The following is a 21136-nucleotide window of genomic DNA, read 5'->3' on the forward strand; positions in this document are numbered from 1 at the left end:
TATGCTATATTGGGTATTACTATAGTAATGATAATTGATCATTAAATTCTGGAACCACATTGAATTTTCATCACCGCAAATAGCACACATCAAGATAACAGTAATAGAAGTAGTGACTTGCCATAGCTGCTTAAAAATATTCAGGTGAAACATTTTTACTACGGTAATTATAAAGAATTCTTTGTGATTTGTAAAGTTACTAAATCAGTCATTGTAACTGTCAATGCTCATCTTTGAATGGAAAGTATGTGCCATGTTTGAACATATTTTCCCCTCTGTGCAAATTGCACAATGTTTCAAACATATGCATTCTGTTGGCAAACACTACTAGCTATAGCTGCAGTATTCAAAACGAGAGTGTGTGTTCTCTTGTGTACACTACATTGTTCTCTTAGGGGCCTGTAAATAAATGACACATATGTAATTGCCTTGAACTTGGTTACACTGTTAAATAATGGAGCAAACTGCTGGCAATGAGTTGAGGGCTTGCTTGGTTGAGGGGCATAGCCTCTGGCATTGCATCTGGTCTTTTAGGCCAGTGGAGAAACATAATCCATGGACAAGAAGCAGGGGAGGGGAGAAATCACTGCTGATCGATGCAAATATGACACAAACTCACTGAGTTTGGTATCCATATTCTACATGCTCTACAATAACATTTTCTGTAGTACTTTATTCCTTTATTCTAGTGAATCTTAAATTTTTAACTTACTGGCTTGTGCAATAAATTTTGATATGATTTCCACTGAGAGATTAATTAATTTGTTCATAAAATATGTTAAATTAATGTGAAAAAAAAATGGATAAGTAATTGTATCTTCCAATTACAAAGAAGATGAGGTTTCAAGTATGAGCTAAAAATACAATACAGCCAAATTTCTATTATAAACGTGTACTTAAAAGTATCACTTTGTATCTGAAGGACCAACTTCTGGACCAATTAAGCTTGCTACATGGCTATACCGCGTGACCCAAGTTAACTAAGTCTAACACTGCAATGTCGTCTCTAAGACGCTGAGAATAACAGAAGACAAAAGCCCTCTTCTTGCCCTCTGCCGTGTGAAGTGGAGGAGGAGCCGGAGGCCAGCAGCCCTGCCGGCGAGGCGTGAAGACGTGGCAAGGTCTCATCCCAGGCCAACGGGCACACCACTGTCAACATCATGACACTCACTGGGCGGCTCGCCGGCACTCTCCCGCATGGCCGGCAGCGGTCCCAGCTGCCCCATCCGTTACTGTCTGATTAGTTCTGCTAAGCAGCCCCTCCCCTCCATGCCCCATCGCCATCTGCTCCCCCAACAAGATGGCTGCCGCCCAGCACCGTGCACACCGCCCCGCTACCTGCCAGTGCCCGTGCCCGCACTCACCCCAAAGCGCTAACACGGCTTCTCGTGGCTGGCGGCGGCCCCCATTTCGTTCACTACTACTGCTGACAAGGGGCGGCGGGCTACGCTCTTTTATTTGCTGTCGGATGGTACATGCGCTTCCCGCCGACTTGGTTTGCAGCAGTTTGGTGGCACGGCAGACTTTGCTCACCGCGGCAGCCTCCCTCTGGCATGGGGCTGCATCTGCTCCCTCTTTTATTCATTTTCCGATTCTCCACCTTTCAGGGGATTGTCATCCTCCACGCGCTCACACATGGCCGAGGGAAAGCAGAGAGGCGTGCAAAGTTTAATGGAATTCTGGGGTGGGATGAACAACTTTTTTAATGCCAACACTGCAGTTGGTCTCACGGTTCTTGTTGCCCAGTTTGCACAAGAACTTAGTGAGAGGACGAGTCAATGACACACCCCAACAACCAGAGTTCTGGGTCAATGACATACAAGACTGTCATGTCCATGACCAAAAAAAATACAAATCTAGTTTACAAAACCTGCCAATTTCTTTGAAATTTACTCCTTTTTTTAATTAATATTGGTTTCATGTGGTTTAAAAAAAAAAAAATTCTACCATTTTCAAGAAAAGTTCAATTAACAAATAATTCAATAAAAATGTGGTGTAACCATTAAGTTAAAACTCAAAACATGCGAGTGTACATCTTGATCATTTTCAAAAGTACATAAATATATTTTAAGTTTTTTAATGTTTTAAGGTATTGTCTTACAAACATAATTAATTATTAATTCAAAACAATATTACATTTTTGGGGATTCACACAACATGAGACTTTACAATCTGAATTAACCTTGCTCTAAAAAGATTAAATTATCTGATATTTTAAGACTTTTTTTCTTCTTCATTATGATTTCAGGACAATTGTATAACCCTTACATTTTTAACATTATGCTCTTCAAAAAAATATAAAAATGAAAACGTTTAAAGGGTATTTTTTGTGCACTTTTTAGTTTTTTTAACAAATTGATAGGACAAGAAAAGCATCATGTCATTGAACAACTTACAAAATAAAAGTAAAAAGAAACAAAACAAAAGTCTGGATATGTCCAGTCTTCCTCTGTGCTAACATGTTTAACATGTTCAGCAACAGCTCAGATGTCAATATAAGCCAGATTCCCTCATAGCTTACAATGAGGCCTTATTGACGTGGACAATCAAGCACCATCAAGCCTTTTGCTCAAATAATTCCACTTCACATACAAAGATAAGCCAAAGAGAGACAAGGCTGATCATTTCATATCCCCAAAAACTTCTAGCAGGCTTTTTTCTTGTCATTCTCTGTCTCTCAGTGCCGATTAACCAATCACTAGCCAATATGGTGGATGTAGCTTTGAGTATGAGGGTTTACTGTGCGCAGAGGGCCAGGTTCTCTGCTAAGCTCTCGACAGAGAAGTTGTGAATATTTCCTACTTTCAGATCCATACTTATGCCTGAAGGTTCTCCTTTACAAACCGCAACATGGTTCTTGTTGGATCAAAACTTCAAGCCCCGCTGCCAGCGTCACCGCTTGCTTGCAAAATTTTGAGTTGCTGAAGAAGAGAGGGAATTTGGAACAAAGTGAGCCCCTGTGTCCTGTTCCAAACCACAGTGAACTCCAGCAAACACAGAAAAGCAAAGGGGAAAATCTGTTGCGGCTGGTAAAGCGGCATGGCAAAACAAGGCAACTTTTTTTTTATACCGTCACACATTTCTCTCTCTTTATTTTCACACCCTATGGGGTCTGCCGAATGTTGGGAAGTGGGAGGGTGGGTGCACGAGAAAGAAGGAGTGGGGGAGGGATGACAAAAAGGCACGAGCGCACAAAAGCAAACAAACAAACCGAATAAAGCCTGGGCTCAAAGCCGTCAGAAGGCAGAGAACAGAGCGGCAGGATTATGATAGATCCTCTGCTGCCCAGCGCACAGCTGGCTGATGATCCAATACTGGAGCCGCCGGCCCTCCCCAGCATGTGCACGGGGGGCCTGGGGGCCAGAACGAGAGAAAAAAAATGAAAAAACCAAAAGACAACTGCTTTGCCCATCCTTTTGGTGGGAGCTGTGATCATCCAAGCTGTGAGACGAGAACGGAAAAAGTCAAAGTCTGACTTCAGAGGTCCTGATTGTATGAGCACCCACCAAAGGGGAAGTGACACAGAGAGGGTCCCCACATGACCGTCCCCTTGGCCCTCTGTCACAGGGACCCCTGCAGGTCGGTACATGTGCATTTATGTACGTGCAAAGGTGGTGTAGGAGAGTAAAGACAACAGAGAGATGGGAAAAAGAGGGATTAGCCTCAAGGAAGAGAGAAAGAATGCACAGATGTCTGCTGCATCTGTGCACTACGCCTGGCCCAAAGAACCTGCCCTGGCAGTCCACATCCACACCATGCGTACAGTGGCTAAAAGACTCTCTGCTGCCAAAAGCAGGGCCTGTCAGCAGCTTAACCACTCTGATCTTCAGCAGGCCATTTTGTTGTCTCATCTAAAAGAAGCAGAGAGCGTTTAAAGGCCAGCATCCTGCCCAAACTTTTTTTTTATGTTAATACAGCCTCATTTAATCACAGCAAAATCTTACATTTCAATAATGCTCTGATCAAAAAATGTAATTATGGACTGGACCCCTAGAAAGTGATGTGCTGTAATATATTCAATAATTTAACAACAAAAAGTTGTTAAAAGACAAGGAAATCTCTATTTATAAATCAAAATATATAACTAGATAAGCATCACATGGACAAGCAAATTAATAGTCATCTTTTCATCTCTGTCCACGATGCGGTCAATAAAATGATAAAAAAAAAAAACTAGTTCACACTGCTTCTCAAGTACTTGTGTTGAATGAATGAGGCATTTATATAGCGCTTTCATGTGTACTACTATAAACCCAAAGCGGTTTACAATCATTATTCATTAAAAAAACTAAGAAAAAAATTATGTTTTCCATACATATGAGAATGTACACAACCAAATCACTATTTTCCAAATATATGTTAAAATGTATTTATACAATGTATTATGTTCTCAAGTTTTCACCAAGTCATAAAAAGGTCATATTATACTATATTTTGCAAACCCATAAAGGTCCTTTTTTGTGAATTTCTTGTCACATGACAGCCAATGGCTTTCTCCTTGTTGGTTACACTTAAGGAAGTCGATTTCATTTTTTTGACTGATTTAAAGAACAAAATTCTCCAGCATACTATTAATATTGTAAATGAGTGAAAAATGTTTTGCTACGACTCTTGCAATGATTCCTTTAAAGATATAATAATACAAAATTATGCTAAAGAATTTCAAAATGTCAAAGAATTTCAGACTTTTTGGATCATTGTGACCACATGGCGATTAAGCTTGACATTTTTTAAATTATGTCCAACATATCAAAAAGAAATTGAATTCAGAAACTGAAAACATCATCACAGAGGAGGTGTGTTGAAGTTATTGTGTGGATAAATTGCATTTTTCTGTTTTCTGAATGAATTCATAAGATCAAGACACAAAAATTGCATAGCGCAGACTAAACTAATGCAGTGTCAACATGACAATAAATATACATTAAAAAGGTGTACTGAACTAGCAATGCAGGACTACATTCATCTGCTGTGTAATAACATCAAATGCAAGAGTTTATCTAGACCTGCTGTTGCAAATAATCTATACTCCATAAAAACCATCTGGATCGTTTTCATGCACAGTGGTACTTTTCCAAATGTAAACAAATGACTCAAATTATTCTCTAATATTTCTGCAACAGCATGAATCTTTATGGTAATTTATAAACAATACATGACCGAGTCTTAATACTTAAGTACTGAATTCCCTTGTGAACAGATGCTGTCCCTCCTCTGCAGCTGTGCAGCTCTGTGGCAGATGCTGTAAAATCTCCACTTCCTCAAGAGGAATGGAGACCCCAGTGCCATTCAAACCCACTGAGGCTTCAGCACTACCTACGCTTAAAGCTGGGGTAGGACACATCCACAAAAACATGGAAATGGATGGATTCATTGTGGGCCATCATTCAATGGGCAGAGAAATGTCACAAAACCTAAACAGACAATGATTCCTAACTAGGGGGACGTAAACGGCTAAACGCCATATATATATATCAGACTGTTACATTTCTTTGGTTGGTGGAGTACTATCCAATCTCTGAATAAAATAAATGTATGTACAGTTATTTTCAGCATAATTGTACTTATTGTAAAATAGGTAAAAACTAAACTAAATCCTTTTTGATCTGGTCACTTTAGACCCTTGTCAGGTCAGTGTGACATACTAACTGCACAGTGACCGCACCACTGCAATCACTAGTAAAAGACTAGAGGATGGACAACAGTACAAGGCAGAGACTACTTGACTATCATATGTCAATTACATCATGCCAGTACACAATCAAGTATGATAATACAGAACAAATAAAGGCTCAATGTATAAGTTGAAAATGTAATTTACGTTATGCTCTAACTAAAGTTGAATACTATAAATCTCAGGCTTTAAAACTAAATCAATCAATCAAATAACTAAATATGGCGACACCACAAAGTATTTGGACACTTAAGTGACAAATTAAATGAATGTACATTGTATTACAAAATATATTAAACCAACTGGCAACCTAAAAACACAAACACACTTGTCAAGCAAAACATTTCACAAAAAGAAGTCTTTCGATACACTGTTCAAAATTATGTATTTGTATCTTATGTAATTGTAAAATTGTCACTATGATCATGTTTATAGTTAATGTGATTAACTAAAACAATAGTTACTCTGACTGGACACCTGTGTAAACTTGAGGGGAACTGACTTTATACATCCACTAAAATCATCTTATCGACAATAATTGATTAAAAGTAACTGCTAAAAATAGCTAAAAAGTTAGTTCTGAGAAAAGCATGATTTGTTTGCAGATGACACATTCTTTGAAATTTTGGATCTCATGCAATAACATACACACATTTTTTTAAGTGACTTAAGTGTCCAAATTCTTTTTGGGGCCACTAAATATACATAGCAATAAAAAAGCTAATTAAAGATACAGAAAGTTCCTTTGGGCTTTGCTGGCAGAAACTCAAATTTTTAGTAACGAACTTATATGTTCAATTGCATCTAACGGTAATGTGAGTGTCTTTCTGTGGCAAAAACTTTCTCTGTCATATATAATAATAAGGGTGGGAAGTGTTAAATGTGATCTATTCTTCCAAATCTGGAGCTATAATCTATTTGCTTTCTAATAAACTGGGATTAGTTGAACAAATGTTACTGAAAAACACTGTTTATTCGCTTATCACCTACTCTGGTACGATTTTCATCAAAGTTTGAGGAGAAATTTGCGAGATGCACATATAATCCAAGATTTGAATATCACATGACAACAAGCATTCAACACAAAAGGTGGCGTTGATTCATAAGACAACATCTTTGCTGTAATATCTTCTGATAAAATAAAAAAAATGGTGATAGCTCCACATAGAGGGTCTGCTTTTGATTTAATTAAATGGTGTGAATTTAATTTAACAACCAAAATACATTTATGTTTAACGCCAGCTCATTATCATGGATACGAATACGAGTGAAATGTGCACATATGTGGAAAATGTATAAATGTATGAGACGCCGCATATGCACTACTCCATATTGAACTACACAAATAACGATAAATAGATTAATAAAGTTCTTAGGAGAAAACCTGTCAGAAGTCTTAACTGATTTCAGCTTTACTCCCTACTAAACTGAGTGATGTTATGGAGAGAGACAGTATGTGCCCCTCTCTCCGGCCCTGTTCTCCTGGTGCGTGGTGGACTGTGGCGGTGGCAGCCGGTGGCTAGTGGCGATTTAATAAAGTGCGGGTGCCCTCCTGCCGGCGTGCTGGCACTGCATTGGGGCCAGTGGACAGGCGCAGTGTTGTGGCATGTAATAGGATTAAGGGGGTTACCTGGTGAGGTGCAGTTGGCGCTGGGCGCGGCTTAGCCCCTCAGCCAGGCCGGCTGCCTCCGCCCGGGCTCGGCCCTCTGCCCTCTGGGCCTCCTCCAAACGCTGCCGGTAACCGCTCAGCTCCACACCCAACTTCTGTACTTCCTGAAGCCCGTGAGAGGAGAGAGAGTGAGACCAAGCCATTATTCATTTTGGCATTAAAACAATTTACTGTTCATCAAAACTGTTTTTTTTTTACATATGAAGTAAATACAATTTTTTACCAGTAACACTGTGAATTGCAAAATTGTTGGTAAAAAAAAAAAATGGCAGACTCTCTCCCGTATGACCGATAAAAGTTTATCTTACCTGCTCAACCAGTTCTAGTTGGCGGCCCAGTTTAGAGCTGATGTCCCTCACCTCTCTCTCTGCCTCCTCTTTCTTCAGCTGAGCTTGGCTCAACAGAAAACGCAGCTCCGCACATACCTGACAAGCATACATGTGGCTTAATGCAAAATCCAAGGTAAGTTTCAATACTCCTGTTCAGGAGAAAACAGTTAATTCACACATTCTAAACTGATTCATTGAGAAGATGTTTGCTGCATCTTTCTGTCAGCTCCAAAAATGTATACTAGAGCTTTTGCTGCATCAACTTCATTAGCTTTGCTAATAATAAAGTTCTACTGCCATCTAGTGCCTAGACATTTTCCATACAAAAGAACAAAAAGTCTTGGACTAAATGTTTTTCTTGGTGCTCAAACATACATAACATTATGTAACTGAAATTGCAAACACTAATTCACTCTGACTTTAATAAAACTGGTGAATTACTCAACAGCGCATGTGCAAATTGAGTGCTTGAAAACAAAATCAACTAGATACTGTTCACGCGCTGGACGTGTCTTTCCACGCTCATGTCCAAAGGTGTATACTTTGAAAGGCTTGCACACTCAACTGCGCGCAAATATATCCGGGCCTTTGGACTCCCTAAACAACATTAATGTCAAGTTTTACAGTGGGATGTACCTTGCTGCTGTCCATTTCCTGTGCGGTGAGCTTCTTATAAGCTTCCTCCAGCTGGCCATTGAGTGAGTTCCGGTCTCTCTCTCCTCTCTCCAGCCGACCCTCCAATTCAGCCACTCTCTGAGACAGACTGGTCACCTTACAGTTGGTAACAATACAATTATATTTGCTATATTAGTGATATTAACGGATTAGTGACATTGGTTATATTATAATATAATGGTTTTATATAAAATACAAGAGTGGCTTGAATTTCAAAATATTTTGGAACCACTGTATAGGACTATTAATACACTTAAATTGAGTATGTATAGTGCAGCCCAAAGGCCAGAGACTCCACAAAATTATTATTATTATTATTTAGATATATTGAAACCTAAAAATAACAGAAACTGTTAAGAATGGAAAATTTGTCAAACAAAGAAACAATTATTAGCCACTAGCATGAATAAGATTTTTTTTTTTTACATCCTGCACTATTTCTAGATCACTAATCAAATAAGTTCATAAGTGACATTGATCATGTTACTTTTTGTGCAGATGGCCACATAATTGATGCTCTGGATCATCTCAAATCATTCTAGAGAAAATGATCAAAGATGCCACTGAGGTGCTGCGGTCATTAAAGCAAAAGGGGCACAAACCAAATATTACAACATTCTGAAAAAAAAAAAGTCAAATTGTTATGTAATTGCTATAATTTGTAATGTAATAATGCATTGAATTAGAAAAAAAGAATGTAGGATTGTACTCCTTATTTGTAAGTCATTTTGGAATTGTCTTTCAAATTAATAAAAAATAATAAGTACATTTAAATATAAGAATGCAAAACAGTGGTCTTATTGGTAGTCTCAGATTTTTAGACCTCAATACAACAATAAATAAAACATATTTTAAACAACTAAGGTTTTCTCTTTAGTTTGGTTTAAACCTGAGCTTTAATTCAGTTCTCATAATTAGTAAATAGTGCAGAATAGAGTGGTGTGTAAAAGTAAAATAAGATCTGTGGTAAACATAACTTGACGATACTTGGATGTTTTTCTCTGCAACGTAAATTACACACACCCATATTGAAAACACGCATTTTGAAGCTGTTATGTTGATTTTAAAAATAATATGTTTTTAATAACTATATAAAAAAGTTTGGGGTGTGAGTGTGTGCAGTTTATCTTGCAGAAAAAAACATTCTAGTATCGTCAAGTTATGTTTACTACAGACCTTATTATTATACTATTTATAACCCCATTATAAAACACAATAGGAAAATCTTATGGAAACCAGTGCAGAATAAGTCTTCCAGGTTCTGACGTCATCCCTCCTATTTAAAAAAAAAAAGCCTGAATCTGAAGTCATCCGTCAAAATTGTAGTTGTGTGCCACAATTAAAATTACACTAGGGGGCAGCATTAACTAGCTTTGTCAAACCATCCAGTCTTTTTGAACATAGGCAGTCATACTAGTCCGTTGAATATCTCAGCATACATGTGAAGTAAGAAAACATTTCTTAATAAGGTAGGGTAACTAACAGTCTGGGCGAGCTCTTCTTTCTCTTTCTTGCTCTCTGAACGCGCTGCCTCCCTGGCCTGGGAGACCTTCTCCTGTTCAGATGCCAGCTCTCTCTCCAGCCTCTCCCGCTGTCTAGTCAGCTCATTGTGGAAATGCTCACACTGCACCAGAGCCTGCAGGTACACAGGGGCAGACCGAAGGTCAAGGTCAATGAGTATATCTATCTCTAGTCTACACAGTACTCCATAAGTATTTATGATCAGGCAAAGCAGTAAAACTCATATTCAAATCATTTTGGCACATACTCTTGTCTTTTCCAGGTTTGCCTCTTCTGCCATCTCCACTGCCTGTTTAACCTGCTGATAGGCTGCCCACTCTCTCTGCTGGGCCTCAGTTTGACTGGCCCTTAGAGAGCAGAGCACGGTCATCAGCTCGTCCCGCTCTCTAACAGAGACACAAACACGGGCATCTCATCAAGTTACTGAAAGCAGACATTGATCGGACACACAATCAGGAAAGCAGCAGATTAGCTTCATGACCAGTCAAGGCTTCTTTCAACCTTGCTGTGAGGAAAAATAATTGACTAAATCAACACAGATCAATAAAAGTGGTCAGAGGAGCCCACCAGTGTTAATTAACCCAGATGTTTGACACCAAGGGCAAGGCAGTTGCTACATCACTATTTCTAAAGTTATTCAGTGTGTTTGAAAATCCAAATGTAAATCCAGTTTATAAAAAATATCAGACTGCAATTAACAGAATATTCAATAATCAATTAATCTGTGATTTTTACATTTTTTTTAAATTATAAATACTTATAATTTCATTAAAATCGTTTGGAGTCAATATGTTAAAAAAAAAATAATAATAATAATAAAAAGGACCCATTAAATTGATCAAAGTTAAAGTCATTTATAATGTACCAAAAGATTTCTATTTTAATTATTGCAATCATATTTTTACTATATTATTACTGTTATTACTGTATTGTCAATCAAATAAATGCAGCCTTTGTGAGCATGAGAGACATCTTTCAAAAACATGTTAAAAAGTCTTACCGACTCTAAACTTATGAACGGTAATATTAGAAGAGTAAAAAAAAAAAAGCCTACCTTTTCTATTTGAAATCTATCTAGAATGACATAATTATTTCAGGTCTTAGACACATACTTACATTTAAAACACACTTACTTAGTGAGTCTTTCAATGCTCTGTACATGGACATTGGAGTGCGTCTCTGCCAGGACCGCTTCATGCTGGGCACACTTCAGACACAGACCACCCACACGCTGACCACTGCCCACCGCCGCAGCCATCGCTTCTTTGTGCCTCAGTCGTTCTTTCGTTTCCTCATATTCCTTCTGAATGCTTGCCAAGTCTTTCCTACACAAACACATGCAGATTGTTGCATTATGCATATATAATGACTGATTCTTTCTATTGGTGGACAGCATCAGTGCAAATATTGCAGATGCGCAATAAGTACAATGACTGTTGTTAAGAGCAAAGGACTATAAATCACATTGACCTACACTAAGGCAATCTACATTTTCAGCAATATGAATTTATAATCAGGGATGTGCTCTCACTCCAGAATGTATGCTAAAATTATATTTTATGTGACTTTTTAGCAATGCAAATGAATAAAATTTGTAATTCAATAAGATTGTAAGAGTGTATTTTAGTGTGGTCTGATTTAGAGAGAGAGAAAATATTTCAGGCTTGGCCACTGATTGAAGCCCACTTACTTTAGGGAGACCACTTGAGCCTCCAGGGTATCCGTTTGAGCTTGATAGAGACACTTCAGCTGCTCCTTAGAGAAAGAGATGGAAATCACTCTTTTGGTGCATATTCAGTCCGTTTATTCATGTCACATTTTCAGCTACATGAATGTTTAACCACAAATACCATTTCTTTCTTCCACTTTTGGTCCTCAGCTTGATTAATGGAGCCAAGTCTTTGCTTTGAAGTCTTTTCTGGTGTGAGCTCCATGTTTAACTGAAAATTATCAAATAGAAAGCAGAGGCAACAAAATAAAAATCACAGAATATGAGACGTTGAGACAAAATTCTATGCACACATTTAAAAACAATACAAAAAGTCTATACTGTATGTGTATGCAGACTGCAAGCTATTTTCATAAATTGTGTCATTATAGTGTCACATTTGCCATTCCTATCAGCGGCATCATAACAAAAAGCCTCAAGGAAAAGAGTACCGTGCTGTTTGCAAATGTGTATTCTTTAAGAGTGTCTTCAACCGCCTTTGCTTTAAGCTCCTCGTGTAGTTTCTCATTCTCCATGATTACCACTCTCACTCTCTGTTTCATTCCAAGGAGTTCATCCTTTAGAAATGAAACAAAACAAACACACAATTACGAAGACTACTGGGGAATCCCCCATTATCAAGCCTCTGACTATAAGACTTAAGTTCACAGATAATATCTCATGTTAATTAACATGACTGACCTTGCAGAACTTGACCTCGGCCTCCAGGTGCTGAATGTACTCAGTTTGATTGTGGATGATGGGAACCAAGTCATGAACACCAGGCAGACTGCTACTGCCCTCATCCGTGAATCTTTGCTAGACAGCACAATTAATATTGGTCACATATTAGATTTTTAAGCACAGATGAATGTTAACATTGAGCAAGTTACAAATAAGAGCAATATAATATGTAATTTAATATAATATAATTACATTTACATTTATGCCTTTGGCAGACGCTTTTATCCAAAGCGACTTAAATTGCATTTAAAGGTACACATTTACATTCTTATCAATTCTTGCTTTCCCTGTGAATAGAACCCATGACCTTGGCGTTACAAGCGCCAACTTTCTACTGTTTAGTTAATGCAGGTAAGCAACTAAAATGTTAACGTTTAATAAAATTCTATTTTTTTTTTTTTTTTTTTTTTTTTTTTACATTTTTATGTAGCTTTTTTAATTAGCTTTTCATCAACTCAAACCCTGGAGTAAGCAATAAACAGTGTACCCTTCCTGCCAATTTCCTCTTAGAAGGCGAAGGTGATTGAACATTTGCATCTTTGGACTGCTTTTGAAGCAAGGAACGCAGCTGATTGACTGAAAAAACATAAGCAAAAATAATAATAAAGCAGTTACACAAAAATAAGGCTTCTCGTCCAGAAGATCTCTGTATAAACTGGATTAGACCATTCAAATCAGCAGGATGTCATGAAGTCCTTCGTAATGATGATCTATCAGAAAAGTAACATTCTTCCAGCATGATCTGTACCTGCTTCACTCTGTTGAACTGGCATACAGGGGGTTTTCAGCAGAGGACTGAGCATCTCCTGCTGCTGCTTTGGTTCTGAAGACTCAGAGTCAGAGCTGTGGCTGGCCAACATGCTGGAGAGGTGCTGGATACTGCGGTTGGCTCGCTCTTAAACATTGAAATCACAAATCCACACATTGATTTTATAGCTTAAAATAAGAATATAGAAGATAACATGACTTAAATAACCTATAATGTGCTGAATCTCAAATATGTAGTAACAAGTTTGAGTATTTGTGTATCTAACTTAACTTAATTGTGTTAGATACAAAAATAGTGGTGGTGCTCTGTGGTAACAAATGATATTGTTGCCAGTGTTTACAATGGATAATGTCCTGTCAGGGGGTCACTTAAAGTGTGAATAAACTGTTTACATCGCATCATTTGCTTTCTGTAGTATCATTTTCAATATTACAGCGTTATGGAGAGAAACACTGAAACGCAGCCTAATTAGGCTATATTCTAAGTTATCTATAAAAACATCACCTCTCAATGTCTTCTGTAATGTTCCTAATTCCTCCTCCTCGTCTGAGTCCAGGGACGGTTTCATTGTTGCCAGAAACACGTAATAAAGCCAATAATGTTTGTTTGTGAATATTACACACAATTTCTCATGCTCAGTGTTACTGAAAATGTAGTATTGTATCAATGAACGACGTCCAAAAAGACGTCAACGGTTGCATGGCAGAGGTGCTGCTCTTCCGTAAACCACGCAAAGACAACGGGGACTTGTAGTTTTTTAAAACATCAAATTGGCTAGTTCAGAGTGGAGTAAAAAACTACAAGAGGTGCATTTCCGCTACTTACGATCGACCGTTTACTGTAAAAAAAAAAAAAAAAACGTATTATTTTTACATATATATATATATATATATATATTTACGTCCAACGTTCATTCTGTATAACCCAAAACAATAAATAATCTCTAAAAGATTTTATACGTCAGTCATTGTACTAGGACACGCCCACCGGACTGTGTTGGAACTGCAAACGTTGTCCTACTTGCCTGATTCCAGGCTGCCGTATGTCGCCGCTATTTGTTAGGAATAGCGTTATTGCTGCTGAGCAACTGAGGCAAATAGGAGACGTGGGGATACACACTGGGCTGGGCTACAAAAACCGTTTAGCTGCTGCATTGAAGCCTGGGATAAAACTGACAGCGAAAAGAAGAGCAAGGGTGAGTGAGCGTTCTTATAAAGAGCCATTCGTATATTTAGTGCACACAACAATAAGGCATCAATAGTAACGCTAGCATATTCATCCATTTGTTCGTATTTTGCCATCCATACGCCTGAGGTGTACAGAATGCACGCTTTTCCTGGGATCTGATCTTATCGTGTGGTCAGGAGGATACCGTAAATGTAATAGCAGGACACTGCTAGCCCGTTCTATCATATTGAATGAATTCACTACCACGAGCACCGCCTGTCTTTATGCGTGTTTTTACCATACGCTGTGTGTACTTCATTGATATTCTAATACACGGAGGTATTAATGTGTGTATAAATGAAATAGTGAGTTAGATGACTAGGATATGGTGCACGAAGAACACACGGACACTGGTCACCAGTTTGCCCAAACGCATGGCATCTTGCTTAGTATCGAAATATTTGCTCTCCATCGCAGCGAACCATCAAAAACAACAATATTTCAGTACTGTAATTCGGGTGTGTAAGAGATTTGGATGATTTGCCGGGCACTGCTGCACACTGTGAAGGGCACTGCGCAGAATCCTTTGTTTTGACAAAGGCTCTTGTTTTGTTCTGCTACATCTGGCCTACATATATTTTGGATGCAGTATTGACACTTTTCAACGATACAAAATGTTTATACCTTGTTATTAAAATTTTGCTATCTAGTTTTAGAGGAAAACTGTATAGTGTCAAAATAGCCATCTTCTTGACAGTGAACTGCCCTTTGTGATATGGTTTGTTACTAAATGGTGTTGATTAATTTTTGAACAAGGGGTTCTGATGTATTTGTTACTTCCCTTGAGTTTGTTATAAGTACGTTATTGGGACTTGAAGCCTAAAAGTGACTGTCTCTCAAAACCTAGTGAGTTGAGCTGCCAACTTAGACAGTATTTTTTATTTTTTTATAATATTGACATATTCAGTGTCCATACATTTCAGTTGTTATTTGAACTCCACTGGAGAGCAGGTTAAATTAATACCGTAGTTTTCTTTCTGCAGGACCAAAGTTGTAGGCCTTTAGTTTGACCCTGCTTAATGTTTGTATTATCTAATATGTAGAGAAACAAAAAAAATAGATTAGACAAATTTTTCCTTTTTCTAAACTGCTATAAGTTTTTGCAACTGATTTTAGTTAATTATTAAGTTACTCATACTTAATTTTAAAAAATGTGTAATTTTTGTGTGTCAAACAGTGACAACAAAAATTACAAAAAATTTAATGGTCAGGGTGTGTTTGCTTTTACCCTTGTCATCTTTTTGTTTTGGGGTGTAGGCTAACTGTTATAGCTTTGCACATTTCCTCTAGTGTATTTTGATTGACTAATCTGTTACTCTCCCCTCAGTATTGCAATCTAGGTTATGAGCCAGCTGTTTTTAATGCATGTCATGCTCCAGATCCTGTTTTCAGTCCATCTTTTTTGGGGTTCTAAAAAGCTAAATTGTTTCTGTACTGTCACAGACAAAGTAGTAGACAATGTTTTTGTTTTATTTTGCTTTTTTGACTACCTTTTAATTATTGATTCTCTTGAGATAAAACAAAGAAAACACTGAAACAAAGAAAAACAGATGGAATTGAACTTGAACGGAATGAATTGAATAATTTTCTGGGATGTTTTATGGCTCATAAGACATCTTGCAGGATTTGTCTGATTTAGAGCTTAAATCCACTAAGAGAGGAAATACAACAACTATCCTAGAACCAGACCAAAACATATCACTGAGACTGGGGCTTTCACAAGAAAATCTTTCTTTTGTGAACCCCGGGCCCCAAATCATGAATTATGTATAAGTCAGCATCATATCCAGTTGGATCATGTTGACTGACCAATCCAGTGAACTTCCTGTTGTTATACGGAAGTACCAATTGAATGTTGATTTACAAAGAAGACGGAGAGAATCACATGCTCACAGCATTAGTTACTAAAACAGTATTTATCAGATAATATATAAGTGATCATTTCCCTCCTTAATAAACCCTACAAAATAACTTTGCATATGCATTTGCTAAATGTAATATCTTAAGCTTTTTGTTGGGGGTCATGCTATCATATTGCAAATCCATATAATTGGCTGTCTATGTGATGATCAGATGATTGCATCATCTTCAGGCCAGTCTGGATTCTCTATGCCCACTGGCTAGCTTAACCCTGCTCTTTATTTCTGACATGTGCTTTTGCTACCTGACCAGAGAAAACAAAGAAAAAATGCTGTTGTCTCCCCCTTTGCCAAATAGGTAGGACAACTTTAATAATAACACCCATGCACTGGGCACCAGTCTGCTGTGGATACGCTTGACTAGAGACAAATGCCGCCTTGCTTTAGTAGGAAATACCTCTTTGCAAACTTTTAGTTATAATGGTGTTGACTTGTATTGTTCCTGGGTGCAAGAATTCATAGAGTAGGCCTAAACGTTTAGCTGGAGTGAGTTACTTTCGGCTTCCAGTGAAGGATCCAGTACATTGTAGGCAGTGGCTAAAGGCTGCAAAGAATCGTAAATATGGAGAGAACATTGCGATGAAAAATCTGGAAAACCTCTGTGTTTAGTCAACATTTCAAACTGGATGACTACGAACAGTGTTTTGAAGTGTTTTTGAAGGATCATGTGACACTGAAAACTGGAGTAATAGCTGCTGAAAATGCAGCTTTGTCAACACAGGAATAAGGCTATTTTAAAATAGAAAACAGTGATTTTTTTAAAATTGTAATACTTTTACAATGTGATTTACTGTATTTTTGATCAAATAAATGCAGCCTTGGAGAGCACAATAATTGGTCTTTCAAAAACATTAAAATAAATCTTACCGACCCCAAACAAAACGGTAGTGTAATTCACTAAATGAATACAGTAGCTCATTGTAAATCTGATTTGGTGTCTGAACATGCAGCAGAAATTCCCCTTAGTCAGAAACATTTACTGGTTGTTGATTTGCATAAGTAGGTCTGTTGTGTCAAGTATGTCATTATGTGTTTATTACCACCCAACGGACACATTTTGTTGTTTCTGATAAGGTCTAGTCACAAGTGTATTAGATTTGGATTAATGATGGATATTTCGTCCTCCTGCCACATGCTGATGATGTAAATGAGATGTCTGCTTCTCGTGGCCATATGGTACTTTTACAGCATCCCCAAATTTGCTCTCTCAGCGTGTTTTACTGCATTGGCCTCATTTTCTGCACAAAGATGTGGCCGTAGCTATGAAAATGAATTTTACTTATATTTCATGTTTATTTTAGGGAGACTGAACTGAACTCTATTTTTCTTTTGTATAATTTATATGTAGTAGTTGAAGGATTCAAGGGTGATCTGATCACGATCGCTATTGGCCGATAAAGTCCGACCAGATGACGGAAAACTCGCGAGACAATTTTCGATGCGCAGCTAAAATCACTACATTCACCGGACTCGACTGGGAGTTGTACTAGGAGTCTGAAAAGGACAATCATTCTTTACGACATTGCAGAGACATGGCAATGACAGCAACCCTACAGCAAAAAATAGGGCTGTGTGATTTTGGTGCATTTCTTTCCTTCACAGCGGTGCGCTTTTGTTCCTCCCTAAAAGTCGAAACTCCAAATTGGCTAAATCAGTGATTGATGTAAAATGGTAATGGTAAATGGTAAATGGACTGCATTTATATAGCGCTTTCATAGACCCATGGCCACCAAAGCGCTTTACAATTTGCCTCTCATTCACCCATTCACTCATACATTCATACACCGACGGCGGTGTCAGCCGTGCAAGGCGCCACTCAGCTCGTCGGGAGCAGCTGGGGTTAGGTGTCTTGCTCATGGACACCTCGACACTTGGTCCAGTGGAACCGGGGATCGAACCACCAACCTTTCAGTTTGTAGACAACCTACATGAACCACTGAGCCACTGCCGCCCGTAAACTGCAGTCTACTGTTGCTAAACTGTGAACATAAACAGTTGGGAAATAAATGGCATGTGTTATCAGTATTGGATCCGTGCATTAGGTCTTAAAGGGGTGGTTCAGGATTTTGGACATAGGACCTCATTTTCAAGTTAGCCTGGTTGTTATTCATCAGTGGAGACAGTTTTCAAAAAAATGTATCCAGTCCTTACAGTTGCATAGTTCGCCGGTGCTAGGCTAGCAACGGTATATGCTACCCTACCATTAAAAACAGTTTTACCCACTCCACAGTACACCAAAAGCAAATACATTTTAACACCAGACTGTCGATGTAAATGTCTATTGAGAGAATAATGTTATAAATCAAAGTACTCTTGCATCTCAATGATCGCATTACATTTACAGGAACTTCTCAGCAGCGGCATAATTTTACTTTGCTCCGGTTATTAGTACTGCGCCGAAAAGTAAACACAGAACAGAAGCGCACTACAGTCGGGACGTCTAGCTAGCTAGTAGAAGCCTTGAACAACGATATTGAAAAACATTCAATTGTAAACTAAGGAATTCTCTACGGCATCTCCAGCGGCTGCTGTCTCTACAGACATTCTTTCTCTTTCTGCCCTTTAAGCATCCATCTCGATTAGTTGTTCGTCTGTGTATTCCGGCACATACATGTGCGGTTCATTGAATAAAACACATTCCTCGTCTCCATCGTCTCCAAAGTCTGAAACATTGGCATGGCTTTCAAACGTGGCCATAGTCCTATGTAGATTTCTTCCGTGAAATATACCGGTACTCTGCTTCTGTAGTAATGAGTGTCAGCGGCAGGTAAATACACTTGCGTCAGTGTCACGTGGAACACCGGCTCTCTCGGTTGCCTAGGTAACTTAATATCACTCCGCCGCTGCTATAGACTGTGCTAATAAATACAGGGAATAAAGTATAACTATTGCTATGCGATGAAAGGGTAGTTTGATTTCTAACATTATTCTCTCAACAGACATTTACATCGACAGTCTGGCGTTATAATTTATTTGATTTTGGTGTACTGTGGAGTGGTTAAAATGTTTTTTAATGGCAGGCTAGCAAATACCATTGACTCGCGCTAGCCTAGCACCGGCGAACTATGCAACTGTAAGGACTGGATGAAAATTTTTGAAAACTAATGAATAACAACCAGGCTAACTTGAAAATGGGGTCCGATGTCCAAAATCCTGAACGACCCCTTTAAAGTGACAGCAGCTTAATATATTAACAAAATAAATCGAACGACAAAAAAACAAGAGAAATTTACTCACTGTTCTTTAGTAGATTTAGTAGGATTAATCTAGTCTTAAACAGTGAAGACTGTACAGTGTTGTTTTACATTTGGTTACTTTTTGTTGATAAAGACTCTGTTCTGTTTTTTTATTTTTAATTATTTATTTCACTGGTAGGCTATAGGCTACCTTTGTTAAGGTTTGAATCCTTTGATGATAGTCCAACATCTGATATATGTTTAGTGAAGTTGACTATTTTTTTCTAGATTTTTGAATGTGCATAGGCCTATTTGTTTAGCTTTTTAGTGTGAGGGCGAAATATTTCCCTATGCAGATTTCACTGATGTTCAAGTTGGTCACATGAATTCGCCATGCTGACCAACCGAAAGTTCTTTGGTTGTGAAAGTGACTTCTGTGTGAGCTGTGCATCATACTTTACTACACTATTGATAATGAACAATGGATCTGAATTTGGGACTGAAATTTCGCTATGTGACTGCACCTTTAGGCAATTATTGGAAAGGCATTTTTAAAAGGCACAATGCATTGTCTCATTTATTAATATCAGAAGGATATGGTCTGTGGAATAAGGTGAATGACACATACATTGTTCACACACAAGACACTAAATCTAGCCTATTCCCTTCCTGTGCAAAGTAACATATCCTTGAATTATCTGAATGAAAGACCACTGTTCATTCTGTCAGGCCCATTTGCTGTATTCTTCTTAAGCATTGAGATTGATGTGGATCGTTTTCTCTCCCAGCATTAGCATATACTGTAGAGGTGCACTTAAAATAGATTAGCGTATACTGTCTGGTGACTAGTCAGAAATGTAGTGGATGCCTTCCTAGGTTTGAGACAGAAGGCTCAGATGCCCTCAGGCTTATTGTAGCAGCATCTGTTTCTGGAAATAAGAATCCATTTTTTGACAATGCAAACCAAATGCTTTGTAAGATAAATTGAACGATGAAGATTTAATTTCTGAGTGTGATGTGTTAGATGAAAGCAATGAACCGAGACAATAAAATGAACAGTTTGTGATGCCTCAGTGAAGAGATACTAATGGCAGCAGTGAGAACATTGACTTTTTCTCACTGTTTTAGCAGTGTTGTTATAATTCACCGTTTATTTGCCTTGCAACATCACTTCAAGGACTTGTATCCTTCACTTGCCAAGTTGGCATTCACAGACACAAGGACTACACTGTATAGCGAAACGTTACATTTCTGAATGAGCGACATTCATGTCACATTGCATCAGCTGTACTTAAAGCCTGTCTGTCATGAAGTGTTAATCTCACACAGTAAGTTTGAAAAAGATAGTTCATCCCACAATGAAAATTCAGTCATCATTAACTCACCCTCATGTAGTTCCAAACATGACTTACTTTCTTTTGTGGAACACAAAAGGTGCAAAATACTCACATGCTCTTTTCCATATACCGTATCTTTTGGAAAATAAGTCACACTGGGTCCAAATTGCACTGTTGGATCTAAATGTGTGCATTTTGTCCGGGTTTTGCATGCGTGACATTTATTGCTTTATATATGTCATATATTGACTTGTTTGTCAAAAATGGCAGAATTTTTATTGGGATGAACTGTTCCTTTAAGAATATCTGTTTGCTAGACTGGGCTGCAGCAGAGATGGGTCGGGCTAGTACTCATGGGTCACGATATGAGGTCAGGGGAATTAGGGAG

General features: G+C 38.2%; 2 protein-coding genes across 11 annotated transcripts in view; one reads left to right on the forward strand and one right to left on the reverse strand.

Moving 5' to 3' along the window:
- The window catches only part of sdccag8 (SHH signaling and ciliogenesis regulator sdccag8), a 38065-nt gene extending 24201 nt beyond the window's left edge, over positions 1 to 13864 (reverse strand). For all 3 annotated transcript variants that reach the window (XM_079636359.1, XM_079636357.1, XM_079636358.1), the window contains exons 1-13: positions 13594 to 13864; positions 13069 to 13215; positions 12808 to 12896; positions 12279 to 12395; positions 12029 to 12154; positions 11719 to 11808; positions 11559 to 11623; positions 11002 to 11193; positions 10116 to 10254; positions 9831 to 9983; positions 8309 to 8443; positions 7652 to 7768; positions 7305 to 7447 (exon numbers count right to left, since the gene is read on the reverse strand). In XM_079636359.1, the coding sequence (XP_079492485.1) occupies positions 7305 to 7447; positions 7652 to 7768; positions 8309 to 8443; positions 9831 to 9983; positions 10116 to 10254; positions 11002 to 11193; positions 11559 to 11623; positions 11719 to 11808; positions 12029 to 12154; positions 12279 to 12395; positions 12808 to 12896; positions 13069 to 13215; positions 13594 to 13657 (1577 nt within the window). In that variant the 5' untranslated portion in view covers positions 13658 to 13864. The remainder of the gene's footprint in view (positions 1 to 7304; positions 7448 to 7651; positions 7769 to 8308; positions 8444 to 9830; positions 9984 to 10115; positions 10255 to 11001; positions 11194 to 11558; positions 11624 to 11718; positions 11809 to 12028; positions 12155 to 12278; positions 12396 to 12807; positions 12897 to 13068; positions 13216 to 13593) is intronic.
- A 206-nt stretch (positions 13865 to 14070) lies between these two features.
- Positions 14071 to 21136, forward strand: part of cep170aa (centrosomal protein 170Aa) — a 41241-nt gene continuing 34175 nt past the window's right edge. For all 8 annotated transcript variants that reach the window (XM_079634543.1, XM_079634544.1, XM_079634545.1 and 5 more), the window contains exon 1: positions 14071 to 14284. The gene's annotated coding sequence lies outside the window, so the exon portion shown is untranslated. The remainder of the gene's footprint in view (positions 14285 to 21136) is intronic.

Source organism: Phoxinus phoxinus (assembly GCF_949152265.1).
Source record: "Phoxinus phoxinus genome assembly, chromosome: 14".
In the NCBI taxonomy this organism is placed as follows: domain Eukaryota; kingdom Metazoa; phylum Chordata; class Actinopteri; order Cypriniformes; family Leuciscidae; genus Phoxinus; species Phoxinus phoxinus.